Source organism: Anolis sagrei, chromosome 2 (assembly GCF_037176765.1).
Source record: "Anolis sagrei isolate rAnoSag1 chromosome 2, rAnoSag1.mat, whole genome shotgun sequence".
In the NCBI taxonomy this organism is placed as follows: Eukaryota; Metazoa; Chordata; class Lepidosauria; order Squamata; family Dactyloidae; genus Anolis; species Anolis sagrei.
The window spans coordinates 119315876-119335036 of record NC_090022.1 but is presented as its reverse complement, the minus strand read 5'-3'; the positions used below and the strand labels follow the sequence as shown (position 1 = coordinate 119335036).

Here is a 19161-nt window from a genome sequence, read left to right as displayed (position 1 = left end):
TTTATGTATGACTGCTTGAGTGTGCACTGGATGGGCCCTCTCATGTCTCATCAGTCAGGGGACGATATTGGGAGGAACTTGTCTGTTGTAGGCCCGGGTTATAGGGTGATTTTCCTCAGAGGCATGGTTGTTTATTAAGGCTTTTTGGTCCTCCTTTGTTTTATACCCATTTGTTCATATATATTTTATTTTAAATTGGTTTTCGTCTGTTCCTTTTAGCCTTTTAAAATCACTTTCCTGCCTACATTGTTTTAAATTGATTTTATTGTATGAATATGAAAGTCTGATTACTTTAAAAAGTTATGGAAATATAGCTTTAAAGAAATGCAGTTAAGTAAAAATGGAACTTACTTTTGTTATTTACTTTTTGTAACAAGTACTTTTGGAAGCTAGTAAAACACATATTCTAAAATGAAAACATAAAAAATGGACCCAAATAAAGCAAACCTAGCATTGTTTTGTTAGCCTGAGATTGAAATGATATACAAAAGATAACTGGATATGTTGAATGAGCTAATATAGAAGAATTTTTAAAGGGGGAGCTGTCCAAATGTACACTATGGATGTATTTTGTTTGTTTCTGATATATTTGAGTTATACTATATGTTTGTCAAGTTTCGCTGATGACTTACAATTAATAGACACAGCCAATACAGATAAGGATTTGAAAAATAATGCATGATCTCAGAGTTAAGAAATGGAAATTGGATTAAATTTGATACTATAGAGTGTAAGGTCATGTAGGTGGGGACTAGTAATAAGCACTTATTCAGTCTCTTGTGGTCTCATCAGCTAGAGACACAGGAGGAAAGGTATCCTGCCTGGTAACATAATCACAAAACCATCAGCATGATGCAGTTGCAATATATGCAGACCTTTTCTCAGTTATACCAAACTACATTTTCTTCTGCTGAAAAGTGTTTAAAACCTCACAACTTCTGAGGATGCTTACCATAGATGCAGGCGAAATGTCAGGAGAGAATGCCTCTAGAACATGGCCATATAGCCCGAAAAAACCTACAACAACCCAGTGCTTAAAACACTAATAAGATTGATTTAGAATAGAGCATACAATTTATCACTCCCATTCAGGGATAATAGCAAGTTATAACAAAAGTTAGAAAAAGTTATGAAAATCAGGGACTGGATAAATTCTCCTGTAAGATAAAGTTACAATGTTTAGGACTTTTTAAATTTGGAGGACAGGCAGGTAAAGGAAGCATAACAAAAAAGGCATGCAACACACCATATTTCATCACATAACAGTCACACTTTCCCCCCTTTTTAGTTAAAAGGGGAGGTTTGACTATTACACAAGGAAAGGGGGGTCCGAAACAGTAACTTTTTATTCCACCAGTGTTGAAAATAACTTGAGAAAATATACAAGAGTGTCCAGAAAAACAAATTTACATGGTTAAACATATTAATTTTCCTTGTAAAAGGACTCCACTCCACTGTCATTGCTTTTATTAACTGATGTGCTGTCTTCAGCACTGCTCATGTCAGATGTTTTTTCCTCCCCATCATTCTCCCACAGTGCATCATCTTCTGATCCTTCCAGTGCATTTGAAATTCCAGTTTTTAAAACGCTTTTCACAACAATGCCCATTGTGATAAGGTCTGAACTCTTAATGACCCACATGCAGATCAGTTCCAAGGACAGGCATTTTCTAATTGGTGTCAATTGTTGATCATCTCTCATCATCCACTTATTGTACGAACAGCACAAGTTGTCTTTAAAGGGCTTATTCACTGATACTTCCAGTGACTGCAAGATGGAGAGGTTAAGCCACCAGAATTGACTACTTCTTGTGCCCTGTTCTCATAGAGAAAATGCCTCACTTCCTTCACAATGTGACTTTGGAAACTCCAAAACTAGCAGAGCTGGTTGCTTCCATAGTGCCCCTAGTCTTCTATTCTACATAGTTTTTTTAATACCCAATCTACCATGAGTTCTAAGTGCATCCAATTCTTTGCCTATACTCATACATGAATCCCAAGGGAAATTGTACACCCTTAGGCATTGTTTTCCTCTTGAAACTGATGTAAGGCAGCAACTTCACCCACCCACACACACACACTCACACTTCTATCCATCTGCTTCAAGTGGCAATCTAAGAAGGGGCTGGCTGAGGGGATGCATGGGTGTGTGAGTGAGTGAGTGAATGGGTGGATAGGTGAGTGGATGGGTGAGCAAGTGATTGAGTGGAGCAGAGAGCGAGTGGGTGGGTGAGTGAATGAGCAAGCAAATGGACAGGAATGCTAAACTGTTTACAGCAGGGAAGTTGTCTAAATCAAGGGTGCAACCATTATGCAAGGAATCAGAAAAAAACTGAAAGCAAGATTCCAAAAAAGGGATGCTACTATTATGTGATGAAATATAGTATACTGACCTTTTGCTTTTCTGATAAATAACCTTTGCACTGCTGTATTAGTCCAGAAACCAGCACACATGTTCAGCTCTGCGTACTTTTTGCTTTCTGTATATCAAAGCCTAAGAATTATAGTTCCCTTGTAATAGGTTCTGGAAACACAGTAACCTTGGACAGAAAGAAGGCTTGGAACTCTTTCCAGTTTTCCAGAATGCATAGATACTTAATATCTTTGCTTATGGCTTCTTTTCCTTATTGGTTCTGAAACCCATTTCATTTTTGCCAGATGTGCCACTCAAAAGGATTCTATGGTAAGGGAAAGAACCTTGATATCACTGTTCTTTGCAGATGGTACTTGCATGCAGTAATGCTGTAATGTGCAGATCAATATATAGATGGTTTATGAACTAGGCAAAGAACAGGATGTACAACCCAGAAAAGCATTTGAGTTTTGGCATAACACAATGATTCAGCTACAGATAATAGAACTGCTTTCATTGTCAGTATTTGCCACAGATAAACTACAGGATCCATAGGACCAGATTTCTTCACATTTGACTGACACCATGAAAGAAGAAATATTTGAGCCATAAGGATATAGTCTTCATCTGCTGTTACAGTTAGATATGGTGATATATAAGGGTGAAATCTATTTGGGCTTGCTTCTAGGATATAACTAAATCAACCTGGAAATAACTAGAATTAGTTGTGTGCTCCAATAATTTAGTGATGTAATTAATCAATTTCATACAGAATGGATATTCTGAAATGCAGTCAGTTCTGCATTCAATCTGGAAATTTCAATAACTGTCAGTCACAGATATCTGGGTTGAACAGCAGAACCAAGCAGCTCTACTTCTGTTATACCTAATTGAGAAACAACTATCAAGTATGTGCTAATCTGCATCAATCAAAGGATTTCCCACCCATTATTTAGAGAGCTGAAAGTGTTCTTTATAGAGTAGATAATACTGCTCGGTTATGGTGTGGGGGAAAAACAACATTGTTCATATATCTAATGTAGAGTCATGTGCATTGGGGTTATTTGGGGTTGTTTGTTTTTTTTGTCAGGAGTGACCTGAGAAACTGCAAGTCGCTTCTGGTGTGAGATAATTGGCTGTCTGCAAGGACGTTGCCCAGGGGACGACCGGATGATTTTGATGTTTTATCATCCTTTGTGGGAGGCTTCTCTCATGTCCCCGCATGAGGAGCTGGAGCTGATAGAGGGAGCTCATCCACCTCTCCCCGGATTCGAACCTGCGACCTGTCGGTCTTCAATCCTGCCAGCACAGGGGTTTAACCCACTGCAGCACACACAATATTCTTTGTCTACAATAATATTTGTCTTCTTTAAATGAGGGTTGTATATAAAAAAATCATAGACCAACATTCCAAGCATTACACCATGCCAAGTACTGTACGATAAATAATACAGTAGGAGAGTCACGCTTAATCAGGCTCTGGACCTGTCTGTAGTTCAGCATTGCATTCTACGCCCACTATGAATGTCTGTCAGAAGTATGGTTGTCATAATAAAAACTGGAGGTGGCTTCAGTACCTTAAATAAGATAGAAAAGGAAATTTCAGCAGGTGTTGCATGTCATGCAACCAGGTGATAAGGAACACCTCTTCTGTACAGCCATTGAATGTACATGAGCTGTCTTCAGTAACTATGTCAATTCTACTGAGAAGGCTTCAAACAGGAAAACAAAAGAACCTTCCATTATTTCCAGGTCTGGGTGTTGCCCAGAACCTTCTGTTCAGATAACCCCTTAGATTGCCTTGCTGTTGAAATATCTAAATGTGGTAATGTGCAACTCTAGGAGAAAAAAGTTCTGTTGTATCAAGGAATTCTGGACATTTGGTGTGAAGGAAGAAGATGGTTCCCTGAACCTAATGCTGACTGTATGTTCTCTTCTCAGACGTTTTGTTGTTTTTATGTAGTTACTAACTTTTCTGTTTATAGTGAAAGTGGCTGTGCTCTGCAAAGAAAATGAGTTTCAGCCGTGACTAAATGCAAACTATAAAATTGTGCTAGACCAGTTTTCTAACGTACAACGCAATGTGGTACTAAGCTGAAGTATTCATTGTGGTGTACAGTACAATTCTTCCCAATTTGTCTATCTCTTTCCTTCTAAAATGTCATTTTCCACCCATCTCCATTCTTTTGCCTCAGCTCATAGATCTCTGTAGGGGGGGGGGGGGCTAAATCCATTTCAATGAATGGAAACTGCAGCTGAGATTTTCAGGCAATGATGCAATTGTGCTGCATTGTCCCAGTGGCTTTCACACTCTTCTCCTGCAGTGGGAGCTATGGGAGTGGCTCTGCTGTTATCAAGGAAATTAATGCATGGCTTCTGTATGTACAACGGAGCAGGATTTCAGGAAAATGCCATCTTCAGAGCCTGACATTAAGACATTTTAAAAGAAAAAAATAACACTACTTTTTGTGTGTCCAGCAGCAAACTACCTTTAAATTCAGCTGTTTGGCAGCAATACCTCTGAAGCCAGTATCTAGCTAAATTGGTGTTTTTAAATAAATAAAATACTTTGCTGTGCTTTATAATAGTAACATTCATGTAGTAACCTGAGGAGGCCTTCTTGTTCATATCTATTTGAGACCAAATAAATCTTAAGGGTGCATGGATAGATTTTTTTTTTGTTCATATTTTTATCCACTGCACATGAATGCCCCTTATAAAGATTTAAGGAAAGATCCATTTTGCGACTGAGTATAGTGTAATAATCACATCCCTGGACTTGTTTCCTGCGGCCTAGATTCAGATTTCTACTCAAGAGTGAGGCCTGCTGGGTGATGTCCAGTTGCTCCCTTTACAGAGCTATTGGGATAATGGGGATCAATGTGGCATGCTCATCTCCTTGTGAGGAGAGGAAAATAAACAAATACAATAATTGAAATGCTTTATAGTTGGTAATGGGGAAACTGTCACTTTACCATTATGCACCAAGTTTTGCCACACCTTGCTTGGAAATGTCAACAGGTTGATTAAAAATCATACAGTTTATTTTACTGTTGTTTGTTTTTTAAATCAGTTTTTACAGAGAATAATTCCAACACATTTCTTCCAGAGGCTTTTCCTATACATACAGCATTTTGGTGTGTGCGCTCATGCACCTCCAAGTTTCCTCTCAACTGATGGTTTTCTTAAACAAGGAATCCTGAGACATGAGTTTTCCAGTTCTTTCCTTTGAAATAGAGCTTACATCATTTTGTGTTTCTTGGTCTCCCATCTAAGTGCTAACAGAGCTAGCACTGTTTAGCTTCCAAGATCACACATATTTTGTGCTTTTGGGGTATTGCTCACTCATGACTGAACAGTGAGACTTTGACTCTATATTACATGTGATTACCTGCATACTTTTTTTGATAGCAAACCTTAAATTATTTTGCACTTATTGAAGTGCAGACTAGTCCACTTAAAAAAGCACTATTTTTGTTTATGACTCAATACTATTTTTTTCTTTTGCCTACATTTGGTTTCTCTCTTTTTACAGATGGTAAATAGTAGGCATGTGTGATCAATATTTTTTTTCCAAAAGTCATTACAAAACGGGGAGAGGCTGCTGACACTTCATTTCTAAAGTGTTTCTAAAGTATCATTGGTGAAAAATTCATTACTATAACGAGAGTAACGAAATTTTATTACTATTTCATTATAATTACTCATAATTACAATAACAAAGGAAACTTCGTGGGCTCCTTTCTCCTCCTTTTTTATGGCGATTGGGGTGAAACTCACTACAATAGTAGAACACATTTACCACCCTTAGCTCACCCAATTTCAGAATGTTTCACTTATTCACAGATGTTTGGGGAATTTTCTGTTTTTATAAACAATATTTTTTAATAATAAAGAAAATATGTTCCTAGTTTGAAAGAGTTATTTCCTGTTTAATTGTGTATTCCTTCCTTTGAAAGTAGTGGTTCTACTCTGGAAACTTTGTTTTGGCATCAAAAAATGGATGAATGATTGTTAAATTGTGGACAGCAAAATGTGCTATATTACAATGTCCTTCGTGCAAGTACAAAGTTTTTGCAGTTGAATAAACCTTCGCCATTTTTTAAAATTATAGAACCAATTAGGGAATGATATTTATAACCCAGGAAAAATCACAGTGTATAATATTAAATTTATTGGAATGCTGGCTAGCTACGAAGGGATAAATTTCTCTGGTGCTGAGCACTGCATTCTGGGAGATGTAGTTTAGGGCAAGGTCTTTTGAATTCTCTGACATAGGATTCCTCACATTCCCAAACTACAATTCCCAGAGTTTAGTGCTTTTCCCACCAAAAACTTCTTTCTCCCTCTTTTTTCTGGCCTCTTATAATTGTGAGAGGCCATTAACTTACAGAGGCTCTAAGGCAGCCTTTTTGGCTTTGCTTTGTTTTGCTTCCTTGCACTGAGTATGAAACTGACTTTGGGAGCCTTTCAAGATTTACAACATTAATACAAAGAAGTATTGGGCAAGTTTTGATTCTTAAATTTTTGGCACAGGATATTATTTCAGAAGTACAAATTTAACAAATTTGAAACAACTTAACAAGAACAAACGAAAATGATGTACATGCCTAGTAAAAAGTACCATTTTTAAGATAAGAGCTGTTCTTACATCGTAGTTCTGACTCCTAATCACAGATAACATACTCTTGAATACGCTGGTTTTGAAGAGGAATATTAATTTATAAGAAACTATTCTCAAAATGTAACAATTTCTGTGTTTTCATTTTAAAATTTTAGGGTATGAAAATGTTTGTGGTCACAGTTGCATATCCCAGAATTATGGGAAGTGTATCTCCTAATTTGAGCATCCTCGGGGGTGGTTCTCTGTATTGTGTACTTCTGTACAAAAACTACAATTGAATAAGAGTCCCTGGGAAATTGAAATAAATTAGATTATAGGCATCGTTATTGTGATTTGTCTATGCATAAGTGCTTGTGCTTCTTTTGCAATTAAGGAATAACTACACTTTGAATGATCTTTTACATAGATGCTCCCACAGACAAAAATAACACTCCATGTCAGGCCTTGCACCTTTTGTCTTTGTCATGTGTATCTGAATAACATAAACCAGTGTTCAAGTGTATGTGGTCTATGGTGGTATGTTGCAACATTGAACCCTGTTAAACAGGGGATTGATTATACTTTTGTCACTTTCTACATGTGTGGATGTCCATGGCTTTCAATGCAGAGGGAGCATCAACATACTAGGTTGCAACCCTCACACATGTGTTACAGATTGTGTTCCTTTGAACCTAGAAAACATTATTTCAGAGTAAAATGTTTAGGATTATTCTGTAAACTAAAGATTAGAAAGAGCTTTTCCATAGCAGGTACTTGATAAACCTTTTCTTGTGCCCAGCCCAGAAAACTAATTGATAATTAGACAAGAGATTTTGGATCAGAACCTTTGAATCTACTGTCAGCATCAATTTTTGGGTTGCATATATTAGTCTTATAGTTGTTTTTAAAGACCACAGCTGATAAATCAAAATCAGGATTCCATAAAGTAGAAATTTACCAGTTCATGGCTACTTGTATTATTTTGGCTGCTGAAGGTTCTCCAGTTGACAGTAATTTTCTGTCATATGAGAACCTACATGGTTGCAGAAGTATCTCCTCTATAAATGAGTCACATATTATGTGTTTTAACAAACCACATAACCATTCTGTTGTATTCAGACACATAATGACCTAGATTCTCTTTTTTTAGTTCTGATAAGAATAGAGTCACTGAATCTGTTAAGGTTACCTACATGTGGAGCCACTATTCAAAACTTGATTGAATGGATCTATTGTAGTTGGGACTAACTAGCAGAATGTCATCCATTGTGTATTAGTACTTCATAGATTGTCTAACGTATAGGAGTGGCATCTACATCTATGCAAAGCTTCATTATTCTAGCTCATTCTAGAGCTGAGAAAGACATGGGAGGTAGCCTGCCCTAAAAGCCACTTTCTGTCTATGTTTCTGACAGTTTCTAGTTTTTTGCTAGCTTGAAGGTCAGGTCTTATTGCCTTTACCTGCATTTGTATTTGTTTTTGTTTTCTCAGGGCCATAGTGGAACTTAGTATCAGGTCTAGCTTTTCCAATTAAATTCACATAAGAATCTGAAGGTCTATAAAGTGCTGGAATGTTCTTTACATCTTGTGATTGGTTAGTCAGAATCATTCAGGTTACCAAGGCTTTGGTCTTCTTTTGGCTGGTAGCCCCTGGATACTGTCTTGGTGAGGTCACTCTACCTGAAGTATACATTTAGCTATAGATTGGTTATAATCTCTTTGTGGGTATCAATTTTAGTCCTGATTCTGTGGATACAGCTGTCCATCATCAAGGCAATGCCAGCTGGTACTGTCAGTACCAGCATACCATCTGCTGAGGGCTGTGGATCAAACAGTTATATATGTAGTGCAGCTTCATTAGTAGCAGCATCTTTAGTACCAGCAATTATATTAGTGGGTTTGTCTTCCTCTGCTGATATAGTGAAATTAGGGCTGAATGCCAAAGACTAACCATAGAAGACTATATTGAGATAGAAAGTGGGTTGGATATTGAGGACTGTTCCTTTCATTCTCCTCTGGGATTATTTGTAGACCTAGAATTCAGCCATCTACTTTAGAGATCAAGGTTTTGCATATTACCTCAGCTCCTTTACTGTCTTCAAGATGTTATGATTAGAATCATCTTTATATACTCAGGAGAAAAGAAACATATACTACTTTGCCTTCTACTATGGAAATTATCAGTTCCCTGGGAGATAATTTTTTTTAAATCCTTACGTCATTTTCCAAATATATATATATATAGAGAGAGAGAGAGAGAGAGAGAGAGAGAGAGAGAGATTTCATTATTACACAATTTCATAATTTCTGTATTGTATATATTATTTTCTATGAGGTATATGTGTTCACATACCATATATACTCAAGTATAAGCCGACCTGAATATAAGCTGAGACACCTATTTTTTTCCTCAGCTTTTCCCCCTTCACCTGAATATAAGCCGAAGGGGATTTTTTCAGCCCCCTTAAAAGGGGCTGAAAGACTCAGCTTATATTCAAGTATACACGGTATATGTTTTCTGTAATTCTTTTGACTGTGCTTTGTCTATATTAAGAGTTTGTGTTGCTCCCCGTGCTTTTCTTCTAACAGCCCCTTAAGCAGTTCTTACAGATTTTTCCTCAGCAAAATGTATATTGAGATATAGCATCATCTTTTACATATCTCTTTTATATTGACTCCATATACTGAAGCCATAAGTTAGTATATGCAGTCTATTCGGTGTTAATTATTGGCATTGACTGAACACAACCCTGTGAATGAACAGGGCTGTTGTTAGCAGGGTGACACTCATTCACAGGGGAAACATAAGTCATAAAATTTATAGGTTAACACCCATACCTTGGGAAATCTGACTTGGCCACGGTGGTCCACGCTTTGGTTACATCCCGTTTAGATTACTGCAACACTCTCTACGTGGGGTTGCCTATGAAGACTGCCCGGAAGCTCCAACTAGTCCAACGTGCGGCAGCCAGAATGCTAACACGAGCAGGGTACAGGGAGTATACTACTCCTCTGTTGCGCCAGCTCCACTGGCTGCCAATTAGCTTCCGAGCACAATAAAAAGTGCTGGTGTTAACCTATAAAGCCCTAAACGACTCCGGCCCAGTTTACCTGTCTGAACGTATTCTCTCCTATGAACCATCTAGGTTGGTAAGATCGTCTGGAGGGGCCCTGCTCTCGGTCCCACCGGCCTCTCAGGCGCGTCTCGTGGGGACGAGGGACAGGGCCTTCTCAGTGGTGGCCCCTCAACTCTGGAACTCTCTCCCACTTGAGATCAGAACTGCCCCCTCCATTCTGTCGTTCAGAAAATGGGTGAAAACCTGACTATGGGGTTTGGCTTTCGACAAGTGAATCAATATTTCTGTGATCGGATAGATAACGATGAATGATGAACAACGAATTCACTATGACGACTGACCATTGTTATTATGTGATTGCATTTTGCTGTTATGTTTTAATTGAATATTTTATATGATGTTTTTAATTATTGTTTTGTGATTTTATTGTTGGAAACTAGCCCAAGTCCCCCGATAGAGGAGAGAAGACCGGTATACAAAATTGCGAAATAAATAAATAAATAAATAAAATTGACAGTAGTTAAAAATAGTATGAATGAGAGACTTCCAAGACACTGTTGACTACCATAGTTTCTATTTTGAAATCACTTTTGTATGTGGTTCTGTTCAGTTTTACTGTGTTGTTGTCTATTTCCATGTTTTACTTCACATTGTGAAACAGTCTTGGCAAAAAAAAAAAAAATCTTCTAAGCTTTGACATTGCATGCTCTCATGCTGATGTATGCTAAATGCAAGAAGAGGGTAAATCTTTTCTGTTCCACCAACTTAGCCCTACTTGAATCTTCACTGTCTAAACATAGACACATCATCCTCCCCTATATATTCTTTTTTTTTAAAGAAGTACATCATGCTTGCTAAATTGGCGGCGATAACTAATAGGGGTTCTATACTAAATGTTTTAAACCTCTAAATGTTGAATGTTTGGACTGGTGCTCCTGAATTTAATGGAAGTGTTGCCATGTGTGTCTCCCTGCCGCAACTGACTGTTTTCCCTACTGTAACATTTTCAGAACCCACCATATGTATTTGGGCCTTCATGTTTAGTTTCTGAACAACCTACAAAACTGATTTTAGTATCATGAAATTTCAGAAGTTTTGCATTAAGAGCTGCAATAAGACTATTTTCACTAAGATTATTGTTGCTGTTTATTGCCATCAATTTGGCCATGTAAGTCAGGTACTACAAACTGGGTTTCTGTGCTTCGTATGCGGTCTTCCCATTTTCCCAATTTAGCAAGCATGATCATCTCTTCTTATTAATCACATCATTGCAAGATGTGACCAAAGTATGATAGCCTTCATTTGATCATTTTGGTGTCTAGACAGAGTTCAGGCTTGATTTGTTTTAGGCCCTATTTATTGGTTGTCTTGGCAGCCCGTAGGAGTCACCTCAGAAAACACATTTCAAATGAGTTCATTTTCCTTATATCAACGTTCTTCTCTGTCTAGGTTTTACAGTTCCTTACATAACTTTAAAAATACAGTGTCGTGGATTGTTGCAATTCTGGACCTAAATGGTATGTCTTAATACTTAAGAATAATGCATTCTTCCATAGCTGTCCTTTTTTATGGCATCTTTTACCCCACTTCATTTACCTTACTGTGTCCATAAAGATTTTAAGTGGACCAGTTTTCTTTGGGGCATAAGATGGTTTAACACATTTCTCTTTATTTGGCCTGTTTGGTTCAATCAATTCCACTCTTTTAAAAAAATCCATTTATCACAGAAATTATTCAGAGATGAACCCAATGTTCTAGCCCTTGGATGCTGGCCTTGTTAAGAATCCAATGAATGAATTTCTGATAGGCAACAGTGCCACCTAATGCTAGTGTTACTGTATTAACAATTTAAATTAGGGTCGAAAACAGTTTTCTGTGAATTGATCAACTGGGGTATAAAGCTTTAAAATAAAGCTCAGTAGTTATTCATATTAGCATAATGTATGTTTGCTTATCCATTGTGTTACAGTTGCTAACACATACTTTGATCTATCCTAGTTTTAAAAAAACACAATTATGCAGACTTAACTAAATAGGATAAAACTTGATTAAATTTCATCAAAGGACTTTATTTAGAGAACAGAAAAGTAAAGATCACTTTTACAGCCATCTTTATAAGTCAAATACATAACAATTGTCTCGAGTATAAGCCTAGTTTTTCAGCACATTTTTAATGCTGAAAAAGGCCCCCTCGGCTTATACTTGAGTGAGGGTCTTGGCGGGAAGGCGTGGGGCTGAAAGTAGTCCTTTGCCAGGGCTTCTACCAGCAGTGGGACTCCTCCCCTATCGGCATGGCAACCCAGTTGGATCTCTGTGCCAAGTGAGGAGGAGAGGAAGGCGTGCGGCCTCTTCTCTCAGCATAGCAACCCAGCTGGGTTGCTGTGCTGAGAGGAGAGGGGAAGCTGTATGCCTCAATTCATGTAATTTTATTGGTATCTGTTTTTTATTTTGAAATTTACCAGTAGCTGCTGCATTTCCCACCCTAGGTTTATACTTGAGTCAATAAGTTTTCCCAATTTTTTTTGTGGTAAAATTAGGTGCCTCAGCTTATACTTGGGCCAACTTATTATTGAGTATACGCAGTAATACTTTTCATCTGCTTCCAATCAACCCTCCGATTTATCAGGGGCTAGAGGTGCAGGATATATACAAAACTGGTAATCCCATCAATTAAAAAGCACTATTTTTGTATGAAAGAGCACCTTTCTAGGAATCTCTTAAACCTCTAGCACATCTCAATAGACCATAGAGTTGTACTGGAGGACGTAAGAGATTTTTTAGACAGACCACAATATTCAAATTATTGAATAATTAAATCTGCAAATTTGGAACCTACTATATTTGCTTACCAACTCATTGACTTTCAATTTCCAATCCCCATGTTGAGATTCTTAGCTATCTGTAAAGAAGTTGGTTAGCATTGATCTCATATCAGGTACAAGTTAAGATCAGCTGGTGACTTCAATGTGAGAAGCAGAGGGTCAATAAATATATGAAAACTAGAAAGCCGACAGGCAGGGCTTAAGGGAAGAGGAAGCCATACAGTGGTGGTAAAGCACTTCTGGGTATGTATGTTCACTCAGTTTCACGAGCAGCATACTTATTGATGCTCTTATTTTAAAACAGCACAGATTTTGCTCAGTGGTCTATTCTTGCCTTATTTTTACTCTGGTAATTGTTTCCATGATGACTTTAATCAGCTAAAAAAATTATGAGTGATATTTTTTAAAATGTGTAATCGCAAATATAGAAGAAAACTGTTATGAGCCTGGGCTTTGGTGCAGCAAAAGTATTAATACTTTTTCCTGAAACACATTACTATGTGTGGACACATAAAGATCCCTTTCTATTGACCAGAACTATATCATCCCTTTAGTTTTCCAACTTAATGAATGGAGGGTAGTGACAACCAGGTGGAAAAACTCATGCTAAATCCTATCAAGCCTGTCTGGTGGCAACATGAAAGAAACCGTACTTTTCCAGTTAGTTAGTTAGTTAGCTAGCTATTGTTTAAAATACTTACTCATGTAGAAGTCAACTTTATGCATAACTCAAGAGCAGGTATTGGGGCCAGATTATTGATTTTGACATGACCTGTCGATAAGTCGAGGGTCAGTCTGGAGAGAGCAGAAAGCACCAATGCTGACTAAAATTTCTAGGCTTTTACATGAGTACATAGAGATTATCTGGGTGGTTCACAGAGATTCTCAGAGCAGCTTAAAGAATAATTTTAAAATACTCAGGTCATACTCAGATCTAGTATAAGATCAGACACCTTGCAAAGCAAATTTTAATCTGCTGTGACAGTACAGTAACCCCATTCCAGGGAAACTGACATTGCTTCAGTGCAGAAGGGAAACACTATACTTTATTGGGGTCAGAAAATAATCACGCTACAGGAAGTGGTGAGGTTTTTAAAAAGCTTTTTTCAGTTCATTTTCATTCTCCCTTATGTTTTCTGGAGCTGGGCATTTGAGTGAAGTAGACTTTATTTTATACACACAAACATATTTTGGATATGGAGTATTTGCATGATCCGCAGTAAATTGAGATTCACACTGAAATCATAAAACAGATTCACAAAAATATCCATTTTAAAAATCAAACTGCAGGAATGTAAAATACAGATTTTGATCATCCTTGAGTTAGAAGATGCCCTCTTTTCTCCCTATAGGAAAGCTTCATTGTGTTGTATTAATGCTAGTATGTCTTGAGATAATTAATGTTGGAAGGGTACTGTATAGTTTTTTTTTTAACAAAGTGAACAGGCAGCTGTTTATCTCTGCACTGCCAAGAAGACTTGAGAATGCTATTGAATGCAACGAGATAGCTGTTTTACTCTCTCACGCTAAACAATACCCTTTTTCTGTTGTTGTGGTTGTTAGGACAAACTGAGAAAATATTGCAGACAGGTCTTACTCTGCCAAGGTGGGAAATGAGCTTTCTAGTTATAGATTTTTAGTCAAGTGAAAAGGAGATGCATAAGAGCATTAGGAGAGAAGCAAGCCTATCTTTCTGTCTTAGACAAAACATGAGTCTCATGGAAAGGAGTAGACATGTGCCAGGGATAATCAGGCACATGAGATGGGAACATTTTTGTCTTTTAGAACTATAATTTTAGATTTCTGAAGGTATTCAGCAGAGCTTATTCATATAAAGTATAGGAGTATATCATAGTTACTGATTTTCATGAAGAGCAGGGGGAGATATGGGTAATGAGTTCATACTGTCACAGTACTGATATGACACAATACTGGGAAACTTCGTTTAACTGCCAGTAAAATGGCATTTGTAGACTTCTTCAATTTTAGATCTCCCTTTTTTATTGGTTTGACAGGTCATTATTATTTAAATCACCTGCCTCTCATAATTTTGTATGTCCTGGAGTGCTTTGGCTCATTTTTGCTTTAGATCTGGCACAATAGAGTACAGTGATGGCATTGTTCCAGAAACCTCCTGGGAGCACAGGCTTTGCATATTGAATCAAGCAAGTGTGTTCGCATTCATAGGCAAGAGTCCCTGAATCCTTCTCTTTTCCTGCTCACTTCATGCTGCCAATTGCAGATAACCCCTCCCACTTTGTAGTATCCCGGACAATTGCTGCTAGTTACGTGATCCACAGTGTTTGATGGTTTGATATACATTCAGTCTGAAAGGATGCAGGAACAATTTCTACCCTGGTTGATTGTTGTTGGTCATTAATCAGAATAGCTTATATGTAAAGAATCTGGTATAGAAAATGATAAAAGGATATCTGGCATTTACACTTATAGGTTCTTTGCTTATATTCATTCCAAAGAGATGAGAAATGATCTGAGAATATATTAGAATCATAGAATCATAGAATCAAAGAGTTGGAAGAGACCTCATGGGCCATCCAGTCCAACCCCCTGCCAAGAAGCAGGAATATTGCATTCAAATCACCCCTGACAAATGGCCATCCAGCCTCTGCTTAAAAGCTTCCAAAGAAGGAGCCTCCACCACACTCCGGGGCAGAGAGTTCCACTGCTGAACGGCTCTCACAGTCAGGAAGTTCTTCCTAATGTTCAGATGGAATCTCCTCTCTTGTAGTTTGAAGCCATTGTTCCGCGTCCTAGTCTCCAAGGAAACAGAAAACAAGCTTGCTCCCTCCTCCCTGTGGCTTCCTCTCACATATTTATACATGGCTATCATATCTCCTCTCAGCCTTCTCTTCTTCAGGCTAAACATGCCCAGTTTCCTAAGCCGCTCCTCATAGGGCTTGTTCTCCAGACCCTTGATCATTTTAGTCGCCCTCCTCTGGACACATTCCAGCTTGTCAATATCTCTCTTGAATTGTGGTGCCCAGAACTGGACACAATATTCCAGATGTGGTCTAACCAAAGCAGAATAGAGGGGTAGCATTACTTCCTTAGATCTAGACACTATGCTCCTCTTGATGCAGGCCAAAATCCCATTGGCTTTTTTTGCCGCCACATCACATTGTTGGCTCATGTTTAACTTGTTGTCCACGAGGACTCCAAGATCTTTTTCACACGTACTGCTCTCGAGCCAGGCGTCCCCCATTCTGTATCTTTGCATTTCATTTTTTCTGCCAAAGTGGAGTATCTTGCATTTGTCACTGTTGAACTTCATTTTGTTAGTTTTGGCCCATCTCTCTAATCTGTCAAGATCGTTTTGAATTCTGCTCCTGTCCTCTGGACTATTGGCTATCCCTCCCAATTTGGTGTCGTCTGCAAACTTGATGATCATGCCTTCTAGCCCTTCATCTAAGTCGTTAATAAAGATGTTGAACAGGACCGGGCCCAGGACGGAACCCTGCGGCACTCCACTTGTCACTTCTTTCCAAGATGAAGAGGAAGCTAATTGTTAAGTTAATTTACTAAAGAGAAGCAGGACAGAATGTATTTGCTATTTGGATAAGAGATATTCTGTAAAAATATTCATACTATTCTCCTTCAATTTAGATTATTTTTAATTGCTTGGATTGTTGTTTTTATTTTATTTCTTATTCATCTCTCCCCAGGGTAAATATAGATGATAATGATATTTATTTATTTATTTATTTGCTGTCAGCCTCTCCTTGTGGCTTGAGGCAGGGTACAACATAGTTAAAACAGTGAAGTAAAACAAAGTACTATTTAAATACATACAGTATAACAAATACACACAGGTATTATGCAGCTTAAAATTTACTGATAAAAATTCTGGTTAAATTTTGCAATTTTGGAATTGAATGGCTAAGACCTGACAGAAGAAATAGGTCTTCATTTGTGTCTTAAATTTTGGAGCTCTTGCAGCAGGTCATTTCAGTCTTGGGGCAGCCGATGAAAAGGTCCTCTAGGTGACGGTCACCAGTCGGGTTGTGGCTGGCTGGATTAGCCGACCCCCAGACGACCAAAGTGTCTGTGGCGGGTATAACTAAAAATCCATAAAACAATTTAAACCATATAGATTAAAAACACATAAACATAAAACAAACACACGGTTTCTTTGGGTGAGGAAAAATACAATAAAAAATATTACTTTGGGGGAAATTGAAGCTTTTCCCCACAGAGGTAGGAAAGGTGCATTGCAGTGATGATTTATTACTCCAGGAGCAACTGGCTCAGTACCTTTATACGGGTAATTCCAGAAAGGTTTTCCAGTTCTGACAATAGAGTTATGAATGTCTGTTGACAGTAAAGTACTTTGGAAAGATCAAGTGAACTATTAGTAACATTCAGTCTATCAAAATCCCAACACCATTAAGCATTATAGACTTTAAAATATCAATTTAAAACTCATGGTTCAAAATCAACTGAGTAGACCAGGACAGATAAGTCTTTGATGCTTTTTAAAATTCAGACAGCATATTTAGCTGTTGAATCTTTTCTGACAACACATTCCACAGTCTAAAGGAAGTTTATGAAGATTTTATTGATTGTACTCCACCCTGAGCAGTGGCTGATAACAGAGCAGGTTACAAGTATTTTATCAAACAAATCAAACTAGGATGGCAGGAATGAATGAAAATATGTGTGTACAGAAAAAGGTAATAATATTAATGGGTCATCTTCGTAGTTAATGTTGCTTACCTTTGAAGATGAAGCTAACATGTAACTTCTCATGTTTTCCTTTGCAGCTGAAACTTGAGGACCGGTCAGTGGTGCCGCGTGATGTTGTCAGGCACATGGGCTCACGAGTAAGTGTTCCTTTCATATGTATGTGTAAAGGAAAGAAATCAATGTATTTGCTTCACAAATAGTTAATTTTACTTCGTTTGAATTTTCAAAAAAAGGAATTTCATTCTGGAAGTGATCACATTGTATAGTAAAATATATTGTGAAATATAAATGTTACAAAATATATGTTTTACACAGTAATTTACAGCACAAAACTAATACTGTGTCTTAATACAGCTCATGCAAAAATGGCAGTTGAAGCCAGCCACATTAAAATTCGATTTGTGTGTTGAGCATGTTGGCCAGAAAAGCAGTGTCAGCATTGGAGATGCATTGCTCTTTAAAAATGACCCTCTGGCTCAAATGTTGATTTATGTATAGAGTAGTTTGCAGTATCTTTCAGTTCTGGAAAGGAAATTCAGCTTTAAAACAAAAGGTAGATTTCATTACAGTTTCTGTTTGTGCCTGGCTGGTAGACTTGCTTGAATTCATTGAATGCCCTTCCCATGGCAATTTGAAAGCATGAAATATTGAGTCTGTAGAGGCAAGAGTCGATCAACCTAAATCAAAATCTGAAACAATTCAGTATTGGACTGGAGAGATGAACAGTTAGAAATTATACAAAAGACAACCATAGTTCAGTTACACATTTAGTTGCCTTGCATGAACAGTACCAAACACTAGCCAGTGTTAATGGCTGGTTTAATATTATATTAACAGTACAGTATGCCTCTGATGGAGATGCTGTGCCTATAAGGTTCTTACTATATTATTGAAGAGTGTTAATTTATACTTTTATCACTTTTCAGATCCACCAAATTCAATATCCTACTCTCCCTCCACAACAATAATTCGATTTTTTTAAAAAAAAATCTAATTAAGCAAGTGGGAAATAAATATGCTGAACTAATCTGCACTTCCTTTGCTAAAAATGACTTCTAACAGTGGACCTAGAAGGCACTATATATGAATCCCTTGTGTTTGCACCTGATTTCTGGGGTGCTGGGGCTTTTATAATAATTCATTGTTATGCTGCAGGTTATACAATTGGCTGTATACTTTCATTCGTGTTTTTAGTGGCCAGAAAATATTCCATATTGGGAATAAGTAGGAGAGTACCTTTTTGTGTGTATCTGTTAGTCTCTATTCTTAAAAAAAACCAAAAACAAACAAAAACCATAATTGGTAGCGAGGAGGGAGAAAGACTGCTATAATTCCCAAGCTGGAAATTATTACATGAAACAGATTTGTTAGGAGATTATTATGTGGATAATGTTTTCTCCCTCAAAGAGCATGATTGACTTTAATACAATTTTAAAGGAAAAGGAGACCTTTTGAACAGTGAAAAAAGAAAGGGAAAGATTTATATTTCCAGGCAGCTTGAGCTCTCCTAAATTGCTATTGTCTTATGCATAACCATTTTACAACATGCTGTCATGGTCTGACCTCTGGAGATCAGGATTTGAACCCCATTCAGCCATGGAG

General features: G+C 37.6%; 1 protein-coding gene across 1 annotated transcript in view; it reads left to right on the top strand.

Moving 5' to 3' along the window:
* Window positions 1–19161, top strand: part of UBE2O (ubiquitin conjugating enzyme E2 O) — an 83303-nt gene that overhangs the window by 26604 nt on the left and 37538 nt on the right. Inside the window, exon 2 of the mRNA XM_060764607.2 lies at window positions 17637–17696. Within this exon, the coding sequence (XP_060620590.2) occupies window positions 17637–17696 (60 nt within the window). The remainder of the gene's footprint in view (window positions 1–17636; window positions 17697–19161) is intronic.